Below are 15,934 nucleotides of genomic sequence, written 5' to 3'. Positions count from 1 at the left end.
ATCCATGATTATTGTGCATTTTTGTTTGTTCTGATCAATGGTTATTAAGTATGTGTACTTAAAATTTTGCGATTTTCATGTGTTAACTCATAATTTTTGTCCTTTTTTATTTTCCACCTCATGTCAATTAAGTATGCATACTTTAAATTCTGTAATTTTCATGGACTATGTGACACCCTCACTTTAGTCCCACATGGACTAGTGTGACGAATTGTTAGTGGTTTAAATAGAGAAAAATCCAAGACCTAAGAACAACTAATGTTAGCATTTTGACGGTGAATTTAAGCCAACATCGAGTTACTCTTTATGGGGTCTCATGGCTTGTATGCGCCAACGGGCTTGTGGGCTCGGGGCGTAACAAAATGATACCAGAGCAGTTGTCAACCGGAAGTGTGGAGCTAAGTGCTATACGGAACTAAGTGCTACACCGCATGATGCGCTGGGAGTCCTCTCTAGAATCCATATCGCCTAGCAAGTGACACTGGGATGTGTTAATTGTCATGCCGTGACGACGAGGACGTCGTCTTTGTAAGGTGGGATGATTGTGACACCCTCACTTTAGTCCTACATGAACTAGTGTGAAGAATTATTAGTGGTTTAAATAGAAACAACCCAAGACCTAAGAACAACTAGTGCTAGCATTTTGGCGATGGATTTAATCCAACATCAAGTTACTCTTTATGGTTCTCACGGCTTGTACGCGCCAACAGGCCCATGGGCCCGGGGCGTAACAGGCTATAATGTTCATTTTTGCTATGTTTGACCTAATGGTAGTTAAGTTTGTGTATTTTAAAATTTTGCAATTTTCATGGACTATAATGTTCATTTTTGCTATGTTTGACCTTATGGTAGTTAAGTTTGTGTATTTCAAAATATAAGTTTGACCTAATGGTAGTTAAGTTCGTGTATTTCAAAATTTCATAATTTTCATGGGCTATAATGTTCATTTTTGCTATGTTTGACCTAATGGTAGTTAAGTTTGTGTATTTTCATGGGCTATAATGTTCATTTTTGCTATTTTTAACCTAATGTTAGTTAAGTTTGTCCATATGTAAGATCATCATTATGGATACGAGTCTTTTCCACAGAAAAAGGGAATCTTTTGTTAAGATCCTATGAATTTGAATTCAGATCAATTGTATCTCAAATAAAGCTTGTCTCTTGAACAAGTAAATGAGTGATCCTATGAATTTGAATTCAGATCAATTGTATCTCAAATAAAGCTTGTCTCTTGAACAAGTAAATGAGTTATGTTATATATGTTATAACATATCAATTGTATCTCAAATAAAGCTTGTCTCTTGAACAAGTAAATGAGTTATGTTATATATGTTATAACATGTGTGTGTTTCATTTTTTATATAATTTTTTATTTTTAATATAATTTAATATTAATATATGTATGTGTTCTTTTCTAATTAAGTAATTAAGGAAATAAAATGAAAAAATACTTAATTAATAAGAATTGAAAAAATATGCATATTCTATATTTCTATTGTACGCGCCTGGTACTCGGACATTGGCTCGAGGCATTTCCTCTACCCCTTCTTACCCTAAAAAAGCAAGGTCACCTTGCGTCCTTGAACCGATAACCATCTTTCGGCTAACCTAACCTCCTCATTCAAAATATGTGATTTCATTGGTGATAGGTCACAGTTTTGTCCATTTTTATTTGTTTCGGTCCTATGACATCAAATATATATAACGTAATTCAAATTCACAATAGTCACCCGCAAACTTTGTCCATTTTTGTTTCTTTCAACTCTACAACAATTAAGTATACATACTCCAAACTTTTTATTTTTAATGGGCTATACCTTACAATAGTTGTTCATTTTCGATTGTTTTGATTCAATAACAATTATGTACGCAAACTTCAAAATTCATAATTTTCATGATATAACCCAAAAGTTTTGTCATTCTTTATAGTTTCAACCCAATGTAAATTCCATACGACTACTTTGATTTGCGATTTTTATGTGCTTTGCTCATGATTTTTATCCATTTTTATTTGTTTCAACCCAGTCAGAATTAAGTAGGCTTATTTCAAATTTCTCATTTTTGTGGGCTTACACGAATAATTTTTGTCTATTGGCATCTAAGTTGCATGGAAACGAGCACGAATACTGGTACGAGTGTGGGTACGGGTACGGGACACGGTAAAACTATAAAATGTAGGGTACGGGGACACGACTACATATATATATTCAATTAATACTGTACATAAGATAATTTTTTCCCCATCATGTGTCATTAGAATTAAAATTCCGATCATATTTTTGAGTTTCTTTTATCATATTGATTATCGTGAATAATTCCGATCATATTTTTGAGTTTCTTTTATCATATTGATTATCGTGAATTGTAAACTACTCATTTTTTACTAGACATCTAAACGACCCATTAACTATATAGTTTTAAACTTAGGTATGGACTGAAACGGATCCGACCCGTATCTCATTAGTTTTAAAAGACGGATATGAATCGTAAGCTCTACGCCCAGAAAGTCTTTGACAAGTATCTTAAATTAACACATATATCGTATAATTGAGTACATGTTGTAATAAACGCATGTATATATTCAAGAAGTGTCCATAAAGTTTAGGCATGGGAAAGTATCGGGTACGTGTCCGGTACAGGTACGACTTCATTATAGAAGTATTCGGGTAACATAGATTGGCATTCATTTTGACCAAATATCAATTAAGTATGTGTACTTCAAAATTCATAATCTTTGTCCATATGCATTTGTTTCATTCCAATGACAATTAAATATGTGTACTTTAAATTTCACAATTTTATGAGTCGTATCCCGCAATTTCAGTTCTTTTTCAGGCTAATCACAATTTTTTTGAGAGATAAATAAACAATTAACTATTGATAATTTCAACCCAATGCAAATTCCACACGACTACTTTGATTTGAGATTTTTATGTGTTTTGCTCATGATTTTTATCCATTTTTATTTGTTTCACCCCAGTGGGAATTAAGTAGGCGTATTTCAAATTTCTCATTTTTGTGGGCTTACACGAATAATTTTTGTCTATTGGCATCTAAGTTGCATGGAAACGAGCACGAATACTGGTACGAGTGTGGGTACGGGTACGGGACACGGTAAAACTATAAAATGTAGGGTACGGGGACACGACTACATATATATATTCAATTAATACTGTACATAAGATAATTTTTTCCCCATCATGTGTCATTAGAATTAAAATTCCGATCATATTTTTGAGTTTCTTTTATCATATTGATTATCGTGAATTGTAAACTACTCATTTTTTACTAGACATCTAAACGACCCATTAACTATATAGTTTTAAACTTAGGTATGGACTGAAACGGATCCGACCCGTATCTCATTAGTTTTAAAAGACGGATATGAATCGTAAGCTCTACGCCCAGAAAGTCTTTGACAAGTATCTTAAATTAACACATATATCGTATAATTGAGTACATGTTGTAATAAACGCATGTATATATTCAAGAAGTGTCCATAAAGTTTAGGCATGGGAAAGTATCGGGTACGTGTCCGGTACAGGTACGACTTCATTATAGAAGTATTCGGGTAACATAGATTGGCATTCATTTTGACCAAATATCAATTAAGTATGTGTACTTCAAAATTCATAATCTTTGTCCATATGCATTTGTTTCATTCCAATGACAATTAAATATGTGTACTTTAAATTTCACAATTTTATGAGTCGTATCCCGCAATTTCAGTTCTTTTTCAGGCTAATCACAATTTTTTTGAGAGATAAATAAACAATTAACTATTGATAATTTCAACCCAATGCAAATTCCACACGACTACTTTGATTTGAGATTTTTATGTGTTTTGCTCATGATTTTTATCCATTTTTATTTGTTTCACCCCAGTGGGAATTAAGTAGGCGTATTTCAAATTTCTCATTTTTGTGGGCTTACACGAATGATTTTTGTCTATTGGCATTCATTTTGACCAAATATCAATTAAGTATGTGTACTTCAAAATTCATAATCTTTGTCCATATGCATTTGTTTTATTCCAATGACAATTAAATATGTGTACTTTAAAATTCACAATTTTTATGAGTCGTATCCCGCAATTTCAGGCTAATCACAATTTTTTTGAGAGATAAATAAACAATTAACTATTAATAATTCAAAATTCGTGATTTTTGTTCATTTCAAATATAATAAGCAAGTTTTATTCAATTTTGTTCTTTTCAGCCTAACGGCCATTAAGTGTATATAATTCAAATTTAACAATTTTCACGAGCTATAACCCACAATTTTTTTATAACACCTTGACAACTGAGAGATAAATGAACAATTAGAACCATTGTATCTTCTTAAGAGGGATGAATGACTCCCTCGAAATGATTTAGCTGCCATCAATCCCAGATTCTCTCGATTAAATTCTCACAAATGATTCTGTGAACGATATTTAACATTCCATAATCATCCTGTGAAGGATCCCCCAACAATGGGCTCATCAATTCCAGTAACCTCATTCGTAAACAATCTCGAATTACAAATCAGGCTCACCTAACTTAACTATCAGTTGGTTCCTTCACATAACAGCTCATTTAAAAACAAAATCGCTCTCCTAAGGCCCGATCAAATTCAGATACAACTCCTTCAACGACATCTTGAAAGAAAACGCGGGGAAAAGACGATTTGGATCTTACCAGTGAGATCACGACCACATCCGCGAGCTCCGAGGAGCTTAGCGTGACCGGAAAAAAAGGACGGCGAAGGTGGGCCCGGGATCCTGCTCCCTATAGTCCACAGCCTCAGCAGCCTCGCGAGCTTCCGCGACAAAAGAAACGAGATCGAAACGAGAGAGATCCACAGGAAAAAGTTGATCGCCCTCGAGAAATAGTCCCTCAACGAGAAGCAGGCGCCGGACGAGGACGAGATCGTCTTGTCTCCGGCGAGGAGAAACCCTACGAGAGTGTACGGAGCCCTGATATCGCAAGCTTCCATTGCTTTCGCATCGATCGACCTACCTTTGGCGGTGAAGCCCTCGTCGAGGCGGCGGGATATTTATCCAGAAATTAGAAGATGGATGAGGGACCGGTACCGTACCTGAACAGGAAGTTGTGGGGCCCACGGTAAGGGTGGGTGTGGGTGTCGTGATCTTTATCCGTAGAGATGAGTTTAATTATTGGTGGGATGTTCGGCGTTAATGAAAAACATGTGGTGTCGGTTACGCGATACACGGGCGCCCTGATTGAAATTGATTGGAGCGTGTCCTTGTTTGACTGTTTGAACTTAGGACGGTAAATTTCACAAAGCCCCCTTCAAGTTTGTGTTTCTTAGAAAACCCTTTTGGAATTTGTCCGGGGAACCCCCATGGCGTTTTACCGCGGCGCCATTGTTTTCATCGCATGAGAGATAATCGCTCGTAGGCGTCGATCAGTTGACATTTGTTAGATTTCCGTGGAGAATATTTGAAGTGTAGACTTGTTGAGACAGTCTATAAAGACACAGCTTATTTCACTAGCGTCAATCACCATGCAAACCGATCAATAATTATCGAAATGGTCTGATTCTTTGTGATGACATATTTCTAACCCACTTAAAAGTAGTACTGCATATTTTGTCAAATCTATGTTTCAGGATCACATCCGGCCCCTCTCTTGCCTGTTCAGATCAAGCCTACACACGGTGAGACAACCTCGAAGAACCGCTTCCGTCCTTCGAAGCAACGGAACCACCTCACCGTCGGTCTGAGCTCTCTGAATCAGTCGGTCCTTAAGTCAGTAAATACTCGTCGCCGTAGCGGAAGCGTGTGATGGCCTAGCTAGTAGCCCTAGTGGATCAGTGCTTAATGCGAGCGTGATTCTAGCCTATATATGCTCGGTTCCTACGCACTACTCGACTCGGAAGGGATCGATGTCGTGCTCGCAGTAAAAGACAGACCCTCAAGTTAGTCTAGTTCTAATTCTCGCACCTCGATCTCCTCGATCTCAGGTACAGAACCCCGTATAGGGAAGGGCATTAGGATTGTGTGCGCGCTTGATCTCATGAAGATCTTAAATTAGAAATGACTGGAACGAGACTGTGAGCGTGTATACCAACGGAAAAAAAATCAAAGGTCAATACAGTGCAATACTTTCTACTTTGGAATTAAGTACAAGGGATCCAAGCACGGTATCCCTTTTGCATCAAGTCATCGACATCAATGAAGCTCGATCAATAATCGTAGCATTATTTGTCCCTTCCATGATCCTGTACAAATAGTATTATTCGGCTCCCCCACTTTGTTAATTTAGTTAATACCTTGCTTCTTATTGCTAATCCAACACACTTGCCAACCAAATTATAAAGTTGGACAAAGGAGTAGTACCACCAAGGATCAACTTAAGCTCACATGATCAAGTTTAAGAATTTCCAGACTTTCTATAATGCGTGCAACTTTTCAGTGGTATCAATCATGCACCAAACTAACAAATAATTGCAAGTAATTAAACAACTGGACTGATTCTTTTGGAATCCAAACCGGGTTTGTTTTGTTTTTTATTTTATTTTAACTGAGACTAATTTTGCCTGATCAATACAAATCTGTTGCCACTTGGTTCATAGTTTCTTTTCAGGATCACATTACCCCACAGGGAGACAACTTATCCCTATAATCGATGAATGCAACACTTTTGTCTTTGCATGGAATGCAACATTATGAGCATAAGGATAGCTTCCTTTTTGCATCATGGCTCGTGTCATCAAAGACAACGACCTCAATTGATACCCTATGGTAACATTTGTCACTTCCATGATCCTGGCTAGAGCATATTATTGGGCTCTGCACACTTGCTCCTTGTTGCCAATCCAACACACTTGCCAGCCAAATGAGTTATTCTATATATTTTAACTCTCTCCAAAGAAAAAGAATGAAAAACTTGTACGTATTTGTTGAGATTTCCCGAATTAAAACTAAGTTCGCCTGTCACTATTCTCGTAGCATATCATGGAATCAATTTCCACCCGCGGGATTTTATTCATGCATCTCACAGCAATAGGAGAACAACAAGGTTTCATATGAATCACAAATCACATCAACTGTCTGAAAAGAATCGAGAATGTAATAAAGCTGAGACATGTACCCTTTCATAAACAAGTTGCCTGTTGATGACATGTCGAGAATGGCTAAATCCAGCATGTTCTTTGATCAGCTAGAGAGGTAATGGTTAAGCAGCACAAAATTTTCATTGCATGTTTATATCAGGAGATCCTACTTGCTTTAATTCATACTCTTCAATAGAATCAATGCTCATTTACATGTCAACCACCGTGATGGAGATTCACTAAGAACTAGCACGAAGTATCACAGTAGTGTACAAAAAGCAAATAAATAAAAATAAATAAATAAAGAAAAAGCAAAAAAATATCACACTGCATATCCTTTCTAATCAAAATTTCTTTGGTATTAATTCTTTCCTCGGTGAACTACCTGTTGGGGATTCGAAACAATCAAATGGAATATGTGCCCTTCCGGACCTTGTGTTTGAGAGTAGGAAAGTAGAAAAATCACCACAGATAAAAGATAAAACTTACAGGAAAGTAAACAAGAAAGAACACACCAGATTTAACGAAGTTCGGCAACGTGCCTACGTCCTCGGGAGCCACACCACACAATTCTTCGATTAATTGAAGAAGATTACAATGCCCACAAATAGGTTTTTATCTTTCCGAGATCTCTCTAAAAGAATCCTCTCAAAACCCTCTTTTTCACGTGTTCTACAAACCCTAAAACATATTAGGTATATATAGGATCCCAGCCCAAAACAGAATCCTGAATAAAATAGGAATCTGGAAAAAACCGTATCCAGTCGACCGGACCATGTGTGTCGGTCGACCGACCAGAGCGTCATCTTTACAGGATCTGCTTGTGCACCTTTTCGGTCGACCGGCATAGTCCTCGCGGTCGACCGGCCAGAGAGCAGTTTTCTACTCAGTTTCCTGCAGTCATTGCGGTCGACCGACCTCCTCCGTCGGTCGACCGACCTGCATTTTTCCTGTTCTCTTCGTTGATTTTATTCCAGGTTTGGTCTACACACTCGAGACTAACAATCTCCCACTTGGAGATCAACCATCATCAACGAGCTCTCCCGAACTTCTGACTTCTTCGCAAGCATCTTCTCCTACCTGAAAAAATCCATTCTTTAATCAATATCATCTCGACGATCCCGCCGATCCTCCTAGTATGGCTCCGCCTTCGATTCCTACGTGTGAAGGCTAACTGAAGTTGCGCACAATTTTAATTTCTCGATGATCACTGCTTTCATCAACATATCCGCAGGATTTTGACTCCCCAAAATCTTCTCTAGCTGTAACTTCTCATCCTCAATCAGCAAGCGTATGAAATAATATCGTACGTCGATGTACTTAATTCTGGCATGATATACTGAATTCTTAACAAGGTGTATAGCGCTCTGACTATCACAATAAAGAACTCTGTTCCCCTATTTCAGATCCTACTCTTCTAGGCACTCGGTCAACCAAATCATCTCCTTGTTGGCTTCAGTCATTGTGACATACTATGTCTTAGTTGTGGAAAATGTTATAATCTTCTACAGACGTGAGACCCAGCTCACTGCTGTCGACGCCAAGGTATAAACATACACCGTAGTACTTCACCTTGTATCATAATCATCGACGAAATCCGCATCCACATATCCCCGTAGTACCAAATCCTTCCTCCTGAAATATAGTGGCTTGTCCGTAGTCCCTCTCAAATAACACAATATCCATTTCACGGCCTCCCAATATTGCTTTCCTAGATTGCTTGCAAACCTGCTCACAACTCCCACCGTATGGGCAATATCCAGCCTCGTACAAACCATCGCGTACATAAGACTATCAATGACTGATGAATATGGCACTCTGCTCATATGATACTTCTCTGCATCTGTCTTAGGTGATTGCTCCTCTAATAACTTGAACTGACTTTCAATGGGCGTGCTAACAACCTTAACATTCTGCATGTTGAACCTCTGAAGTACATTCTCGATGTATTCAGCTTGACTTAACTTCAACATCCCTTCAGCTTCATCTCTACTAATTTGCATCCCAAGAATTTGCTTCACTATACCCAGATCCTTCATAGCAAAATCCTTCACCAACTGCTTCTTCTAGTTGTTTATCTCCTCTAAACACGGTCCTGCAACTAACATGTTATCAATATATAATAATAACACGATATAACTGGACTCGAACCTCTTAAAATAGCAATAATGATCTGAATTGCATCTTTCATAGTCATTGCTCTGCATGAAGTTGTCGAACTTCTTATACTACAGTCTCGGAGCCCGTTTCAAACCGTACAAGCTCTTCTTGAGCTTACACACTATCTCTTTTTTTTTTCTTCAATGAAGCTAACATGTTGCTTCATGTAGATTTCTTCATCCAAGTCGCCATAAGGAAAGACAATCTTCACATCTAACTGCTCAAGGTAGATATCTTCTACAACTACTAAGCTCAACACCACTCTGATGGTTGTAAGCTTCACAATGGGGGAAATATCTCCGTATAATCTATTGGAACCGCTTTACAGCTAATCTGGTCTTATACCTCTTGCTTCCATCACTCTCCTGTTTGACCCGATAGACTCATTTGTTATGCAAAACTTTTTCTGTGCAGGTAGCTGGGCTAACTCTCATGTCTTATTTGAGTGAAGAGAATCTCTCTCTTCTTGCATTACATGCTCCCACTACTGAGATTCACTAACTTACATAGCCTTCTCATAACACTCCGGCTTTCCGCTATCTGTCGAAAGAAAGTAATCAAATAATAAGATATCTGGGATTCGGTTTGGGTACCCTGAATGACCTCCTAAACTCCAAGCCCTGGGTAGTAGCTTCTGCACCTGGAGTTTCCTCTGTTCTTCGGTCAGAACTAGCACTATCTCCCTCATCTGGATGTTCCTCCAAATCCATATACTCAGATCCATCTGTATCCTTAATGCTGCTCCTACTATTTTGGCTATCCTTGGCATTGTCCATGTCCTTGTACATCACCTCCTTATTGAATATCACATCCATGCTCCTGATGATCTTCATGTTCTTCTCATCCTAAAGACAATATCCGAACTCATCAATATCGAATCCAATGAATGTACACTTCTGTGACTTAGCTTCTAGCTTGTCCCTGATATGGTCATTGATATGAACATATGTCACGCAACCAAATACACGCAAGTGTGAGAGATTGATCTTTTTGTCACTCCAAACCTCCTTTAGAATCCCGAAATCTAATGGAACTGATGACCCATAATTAATCAAGTAAGCTGTCGTATGCACTGCATCCATCCAAAATGTCTCAGGCAGACCTGCATGTAATTGCATGCTCCTGGCACTCTCTGTCAATATCTTGTTCATCCTTTCTGTAACGCTGTTCTGCTACAGCGTCCCTGGAGTAGTCCTCTCCAAACGAATATCGTTTAGAGCACAGAATCTCTTGAACTCCTCCAGCTCGTATTCTCCACCGTTGTCTGATCTCAGACACTTCACCTTTAGATCTGTCTCGTTCTCCACCATGGCCTTTCATTTCTTAAAGATCCCGAACACCTCTGACTTGTGCTTCATGAAGTATACCCACACCTTCCTTGAGTGATCGTCTATAAAGGTGACATAATACGCCGAACCGTTAAGAGAAGACACACTAGCTGGACCTCATATGTCTGTATGAACAAGCTCTAGCTTCTAAACTTTAGGTGGTCTTCCATCCTTCTGAAAACTAACTCTCTTCTGCTTCTCGTAGATACAGTCCTCGTAAACACTAACTTCCACTGAATCCATGTCGGTTAGCTTTCCTTGTGAATGTATAATTTATATCCCCTTCTCGCTCATGTGTCCCAGCCTATTGTACCACAGATCTGCATTCTCCTTGCCAGCTGCAATTGCGAGGGTGTCACTCGCATGTGAGGTGAGGTAGAAAGTTTTGTTTTATTGCCTCGGGCAACCACCATCATGTCTTTGGAGATTTTCCACAAATCCCCGGTGAATGTTGAAACGTAGCCTTCCACTCCAAACTGGCCAATTGAAATAAAATTCCTCTTTAGCTTCGGTAAGTGTCTGACATTCTTCAGATTCCACTTAGGACCCTTCAACTATATTTGCACATCACCTCTTCCAACAACACTACATAGTTCATTATCCCCCAAGTATACTTTCCTAAAATCCTCTGCTACATAGTTATGAAGAAGCTTCCTATTAGCAGTGGTGTAGAACGAGGCTCCCGAATCAATAACCCATGAATCGGAATCACTATCCATAGCAAGGATCAAGGCATCTTGCACGAGATGAGCCTCCTGCTCATCTGTATCCTTCTTTTGTGCTTTACAGGTTGAAGACATATGGCCCTTTTGACCGCAGTTCTAACATTTCCCTTTGATAGGCCTAACTTTCGAGTTTGACATCTTCTTAGTTGACTTCGACTGATTCTTGTTCTGGTTACCCTTCTTCTGGTTTCTGACTCTCTGTTCAAGATTTAGGGTTGATTCTAAACCTTCTGATTCGGATGATTTTCTTCTAACCTCCTTAGATAGAACCATACTAATAACCTCACTCAGCTTTAACTTTTCCTTTCCTGTCGAATTGCTAATTGCTATCACACAACTTGCCCAACTATCCGGCAACTGCAATAGAATTAATAGGACATGCACTTCGTCATCAAACGTGGTGTCTACGGAGATAAGTTGATCATCAATCGTGTTAAACTCGCTTAGGTGTATCATGACGGAGCGTCTTTCTGCTATCTTGAGGTTGAAGAGTGTTTTGACGAGATGCACATTGTTTGCAGCTGACAGTTGCTCGTACATCTTTGCGAGCGCTTCTATAAACTCTATCGTCGTCTTCTCCTTTAATATATTGTGTGTGACTGTCTTGGCGAGCGATAACCGAATTTACCCTAGAGCCTTCCTATCCAGTATCTCTCACTCCTCGTCTGATTCCTCTTTCTTCTTTCCTTTAGCTTTGCCCATCAACGGACGGTACAAATCCTTCTGGTACAGATAGTCCTCCATCTACGACTTCCAGCGGCAAAGTCTGAGCCGTCAAACTTCTTGATCTTAGATTAGCTTTCCTCTGCTATGGCTCTCACACAAACCTTCTGAATGAAGCTCTGATACAAGTTGTTGAGGATTCGAAACAATCAAATCGAATAAATCACCGCAAATAAAAGATAAAACTTGTAGGAAAGTAAACAAGAAAGAACACACCAGATTTAACGAGATTTGACAACGTGCCTACATCCTCGGGAGCCGCACCATATAATTCTTTGATTAATTGAAGAAGATTACAATGCCCACAAATAGGTTTTTATCTCTCTGAGATCTCTCTAAGAAGATTACAATGCCCACAAATAGGTTTTTATCTCTCTGAGATCTCTCTGAAAGAATCCTCTCAAAACCCTCTTTTTCAAATAGGTTTTTATCTCTCTGAGATCTCTCTGAAAGAATCCTCTCAAAACCCTCTTTTTCACGTGTTCTACAAATCCTAAAACGTATTAGGTATATATAGGATCCCAGCCCAAAACAGAATCCTGAATAAAATAGGAAACTGGAAAAAACTATATCCGGTCGACCGGACCATGTGTGTTGGTCAACCGGCCAGAGCGTCATCTTTATAAGGTCTTCTTGTGCACCTTTTCGGTCGACCGGCCTTTTCGGTCGACCGGCATAGTCCTCACGGTCGACCGGCCATAGAGCAGTTTCTACTCAGTTTCCTGCTGTCATTGTGGTCGATCGAACCTCCTCCGTCAGTCGACTGACCTGCATTTTTCTTGTTCTCTTCGTTGATTTGATTCCAGGTTTGGTCTACACACTCAAGACTAACACTACCAGAAGCTAGCAGGATATATAGATTTAAAGCCAAAGAAAATAAACAAGGATGAAACCGAGAGGTTAAAGCAAGAACAACGCGCCAAAAATCTAGCCAAAAGTGAAATATAAACCTGAGACAAAAGAGAAACAATATGGCTGTAAAAGCTTAGTTCTTTACACGAGATGCTTATGCATACTCTAAGCATGAGTCTTTATGGTATGAGATAATGAACCAATTCTAGCACATGGTGCACATATTTAAGGAGATGCTAATGTAAATAGAGAATTAGATCTGGTAAAAATTTTATGATTGAGAGAGGTCACAAACTCTCCGTTCTTACTTGTTCCATAAGAAAAGTATTACAAACTACATTACGGGAGGAAGGGTAAAAAAAGAAGAAAGAAGTTGAGATTAAACAAGGAAAAAACCTCTACTCCTTAATTAGCCCTCTGTAACCACATTACATCATTCTCCCTCCCTCCCTTTGCACTTCAAACCAACGCTACAAATTTCTAAATCTCTGGCTTTGGAGCAATAATTTTGATAACTCCCTGCTCCATTGATGAAGATATCTTGTTATTAGCTTTTATCTTCTCTAGTTCAACCTCATCGACCTCCACGATATCCATAATCTTCAGTGCTAAGGGAAGAACCATTCTTTCCATCTCTTTCTTCTCCTTATCCTCTCTGTATTTCCCCCAGAGAACTGAGTATAGTCCACCAACAATCAAGATGGATCCTAGAATGCTGCAATGAGCAATAAAATGTAGGGGAAAAAAAGATTAGCCCATATTTCCCAATACAGGGTAGATGAAGTTTTTTAACGAAACATTAAGCAAATTTTGTTCACTAACCCTCCTAAATACATATTTTCAGAAAGGATGAAGGAGCCCATGATGGCAACTATGATCATCATTAGAGGGCTGAAAGCAGAAGCAAAGACTGGCCCTCTTTGTTGTATTACTAGTCCTTGGACATAGTAGGCAATACTTGACGTCACAATTCCCTGTTCATTGTCATAGCAAACAAGAGGCGTGTCAGAACTCATCAACACAGATTAAAACTTATCAAAGAAAGAGAGAGATAACTTTACTTACAGCATAGGCAGCAGCAAGGAGATTCATATCAAAGCCAATTTTCCAAACTGATGGCTTGTGCTCCATGACAAGAGTGACTGCAGTTGCTTGAAGAGTGCCCATAAAGCAAATCAGAGAAGTAAGGGAGAGTGGAGCAGAGGAGAATGACTTCAGTGTGTGAGTCTACAATCAAAGCAAATGCAATTCAAGAATTAGTTCATCTTTAATTTAGTTCCCCTAGCCATTAGGCCAAAACTCTGAAGTTATTGTGAAGATCAAGGATTGTAGTCTTATATTAATTCTAACATGCCCCCGCAGGTTGAGCGCCCTTTTCTATGGGTCGAAACCTGGACTCACGTAGCAGTGTCAATTTTTAGAAAATCCGCATTTAATTCGTGGCCGGTGAGATTTGAACCTGGGTTGCTCTGATACCATCTTAAATTTAGTTCCTCTAGCCATTAAACCAAAACTCCGAAGTTATGGTGAAGATCAAGGATTATAGTTTTATATTAATTCTAACAGTTCACTTCCCAGAAGTAACCAATATAATTTTATCATAATGTTATACCTGAGATGAAGTTACTATTATCTCTTTCTTCTCCTCATGTTGAGCTTTTCAAAAACTATGTTGATCTAAGTATTAAGAATAAATACAATAATGTATACCTGTAGAATAAAGAGAGAAGCCCAAGCTAGAGTAGCTACAATGAGGCAGATGCAGCCTAAGAACCAGTCTTTATCTGCAGAGCTACTAGAAATGGGCAACGCTGCTTGATGAGCATGAGCATGCTTAGTCCAAACCAATTCTACTAAAGGCCCCTTGTATAGAGTCATCAACATTGCCCCAGCCACTGTTACTACCGTTCCTACTACCTTAGCTTGATATATCACTTTCTTGATATTTATCTTCTCCATCCTATTTCAGATTAAAAACAAAATAAAATCACTAAAAATTCCGTCTACAATCTCTAAGAAAATTATGTCTTAATCAAAACATTATTGACCTGAATATGACGGCCATTACAAAGGTCATAGCAGGCAAAATGTTGCTCATGGCACAAGAGAAGGTAGGAGATGTGAGCTTCAGTCCTGCATAATAGAAGTTCTGGTCTATGACAGGCCTGCAAGATTTAACAGAACATGAGCTTTTTAATCTTAACTAGATTTGCAAAATGATGCATACGAAATTATTTATATACTAACCCGAGTAGGCCAAGTACGAATATTTGCATGAAAAGCGGGACTGTTATCTTCGGTCGCACTTTCCTGTCATGAACATTAATTGATAAAGTTAGAAACTTAACAAAAATGTATATAGAATGGTATTTTTTGTGTTTTGACATATTGATTACCTCTCAAGAATGAGGGCAAATGGAGCAATGGATAAGGTAGCAAAGGCATGCCTATATACAACAAGAACATAGTGGCTCATTCCATGATTAAGAGACACTTTGGTGATTATGTTCATGCCGGCATAGCCAAATTGGAGAGAAATCATGGCAATATATGGCTTGCAACGGTTGAATAGTTGACTCTCCATTGTTTGAGTTAACAATTGAAGAGGAAGGAGAAGATGTAGGAGAGGAAGAAACCCAAGTGGCTTGGCTTGTGATTCTCCTAGTGAGGGTTTGTAATCAGGGTCTCTATTTATACACATTTATGTACCACTTTTAGGTGCATTCTTGGAATTTCAATGCGTTGGTTAAATGAATATTCCGTAGTGATGCAATATATAGGATTATCGAAATTAGATATTATATATTCAAATACTTGGTTTTATCCAATTTAGATTTGGAAGCCAAGTGCAAGGATAGTGAGTATGTTCCACTTGGCCAAATTCAGGGTTTAAGTGGTGAGGGTCCATAGAATTAGAAGCAATAGGATACTACTAGTGGTGAGAGATGTGAGAGGCACCCATATACAGCTCAGACATAGTAGGCACAGTGACAGGAAATAGAATGGTGCACTCTGATGCTGCACAAATTAAAGGCCACAAGAGCGTGGTCGTGGTTCCCATGTGTGATCGATCATGCCACATGCGGC

General features: G+C 38.7%; 2 protein-coding genes across 2 annotated transcripts in view; both read right to left on the bottom strand.

Moving 5' to 3' along the window:
• LOC109842673 (probable cytochrome P450 313a4) overlaps positions 1–5,076 on the bottom strand; it is a 28,258-nt gene extending 23,182 nt beyond the window's left edge. The window contains exon 1 of the mRNA XM_020411518.1: positions 4,680–5,076. Coding sequence (XP_020267107.1) covers positions 4,680–4,977 — 298 coding nt within the window. The 5' untranslated portion in view covers positions 4,978–5,076. The remainder of the gene's footprint in view (positions 1–4,679) is intronic.
• LOC109843657 (WAT1-related protein At5g07050-like) lies at positions 13,113–15,510 on the bottom strand. The gene is made up of 7 exons (XM_020412612.1): positions 15,244–15,510; positions 15,095–15,157; positions 14,896–15,012; positions 14,558–14,807; positions 13,913–14,074; positions 13,670–13,821; positions 13,113–13,562 (listed from the first exon to the last, which is right to left on the bottom strand). The coding sequence occupies exons 1-7, from the start codon at positions 15,429–15,431 to the stop codon at positions 13,328–13,330; spliced, it is 1,167 nt and encodes a 388-aa protein (XP_020268201.1). The 5' UTR covers positions 15,432–15,510; the 3' UTR covers positions 13,113–13,327.

This window comes from Asparagus officinalis, chromosome 5, assembly GCF_001876935.1.
Source record: "Asparagus officinalis chromosome 5, Aspof.V1, whole genome shotgun sequence".
Lineage (NCBI taxonomy): Eukaryota > Viridiplantae > Streptophyta > Magnoliopsida > Asparagales > Asparagaceae > Asparagus > Asparagus officinalis.
This window is presented reverse-complemented; position numbering and strand designations above follow the sequence as displayed.

Coding starts and splice junctions, on each gene's coding strand:
- LOC109843657 (XM_020412612.1), bottom strand. CDS start 15,431: ATGGAGAGTCAACTATTCAACCGTTGCAAGCCATATATTGCCATGATT. Junction 15,013..15,094: donor TTCGTACTTGGCCTACTCGG/GTTAGTATATAA, acceptor TAAATCTTGCAG/GCCTGTCATAGACCAGAACT. Junction 13,822..13,912: donor TCCTTGCTGCTGCCTATGCT/GTAAGTAAAGTT, acceptor GACAATGAACAG/GGAATTGTGACGTCAAGTAT.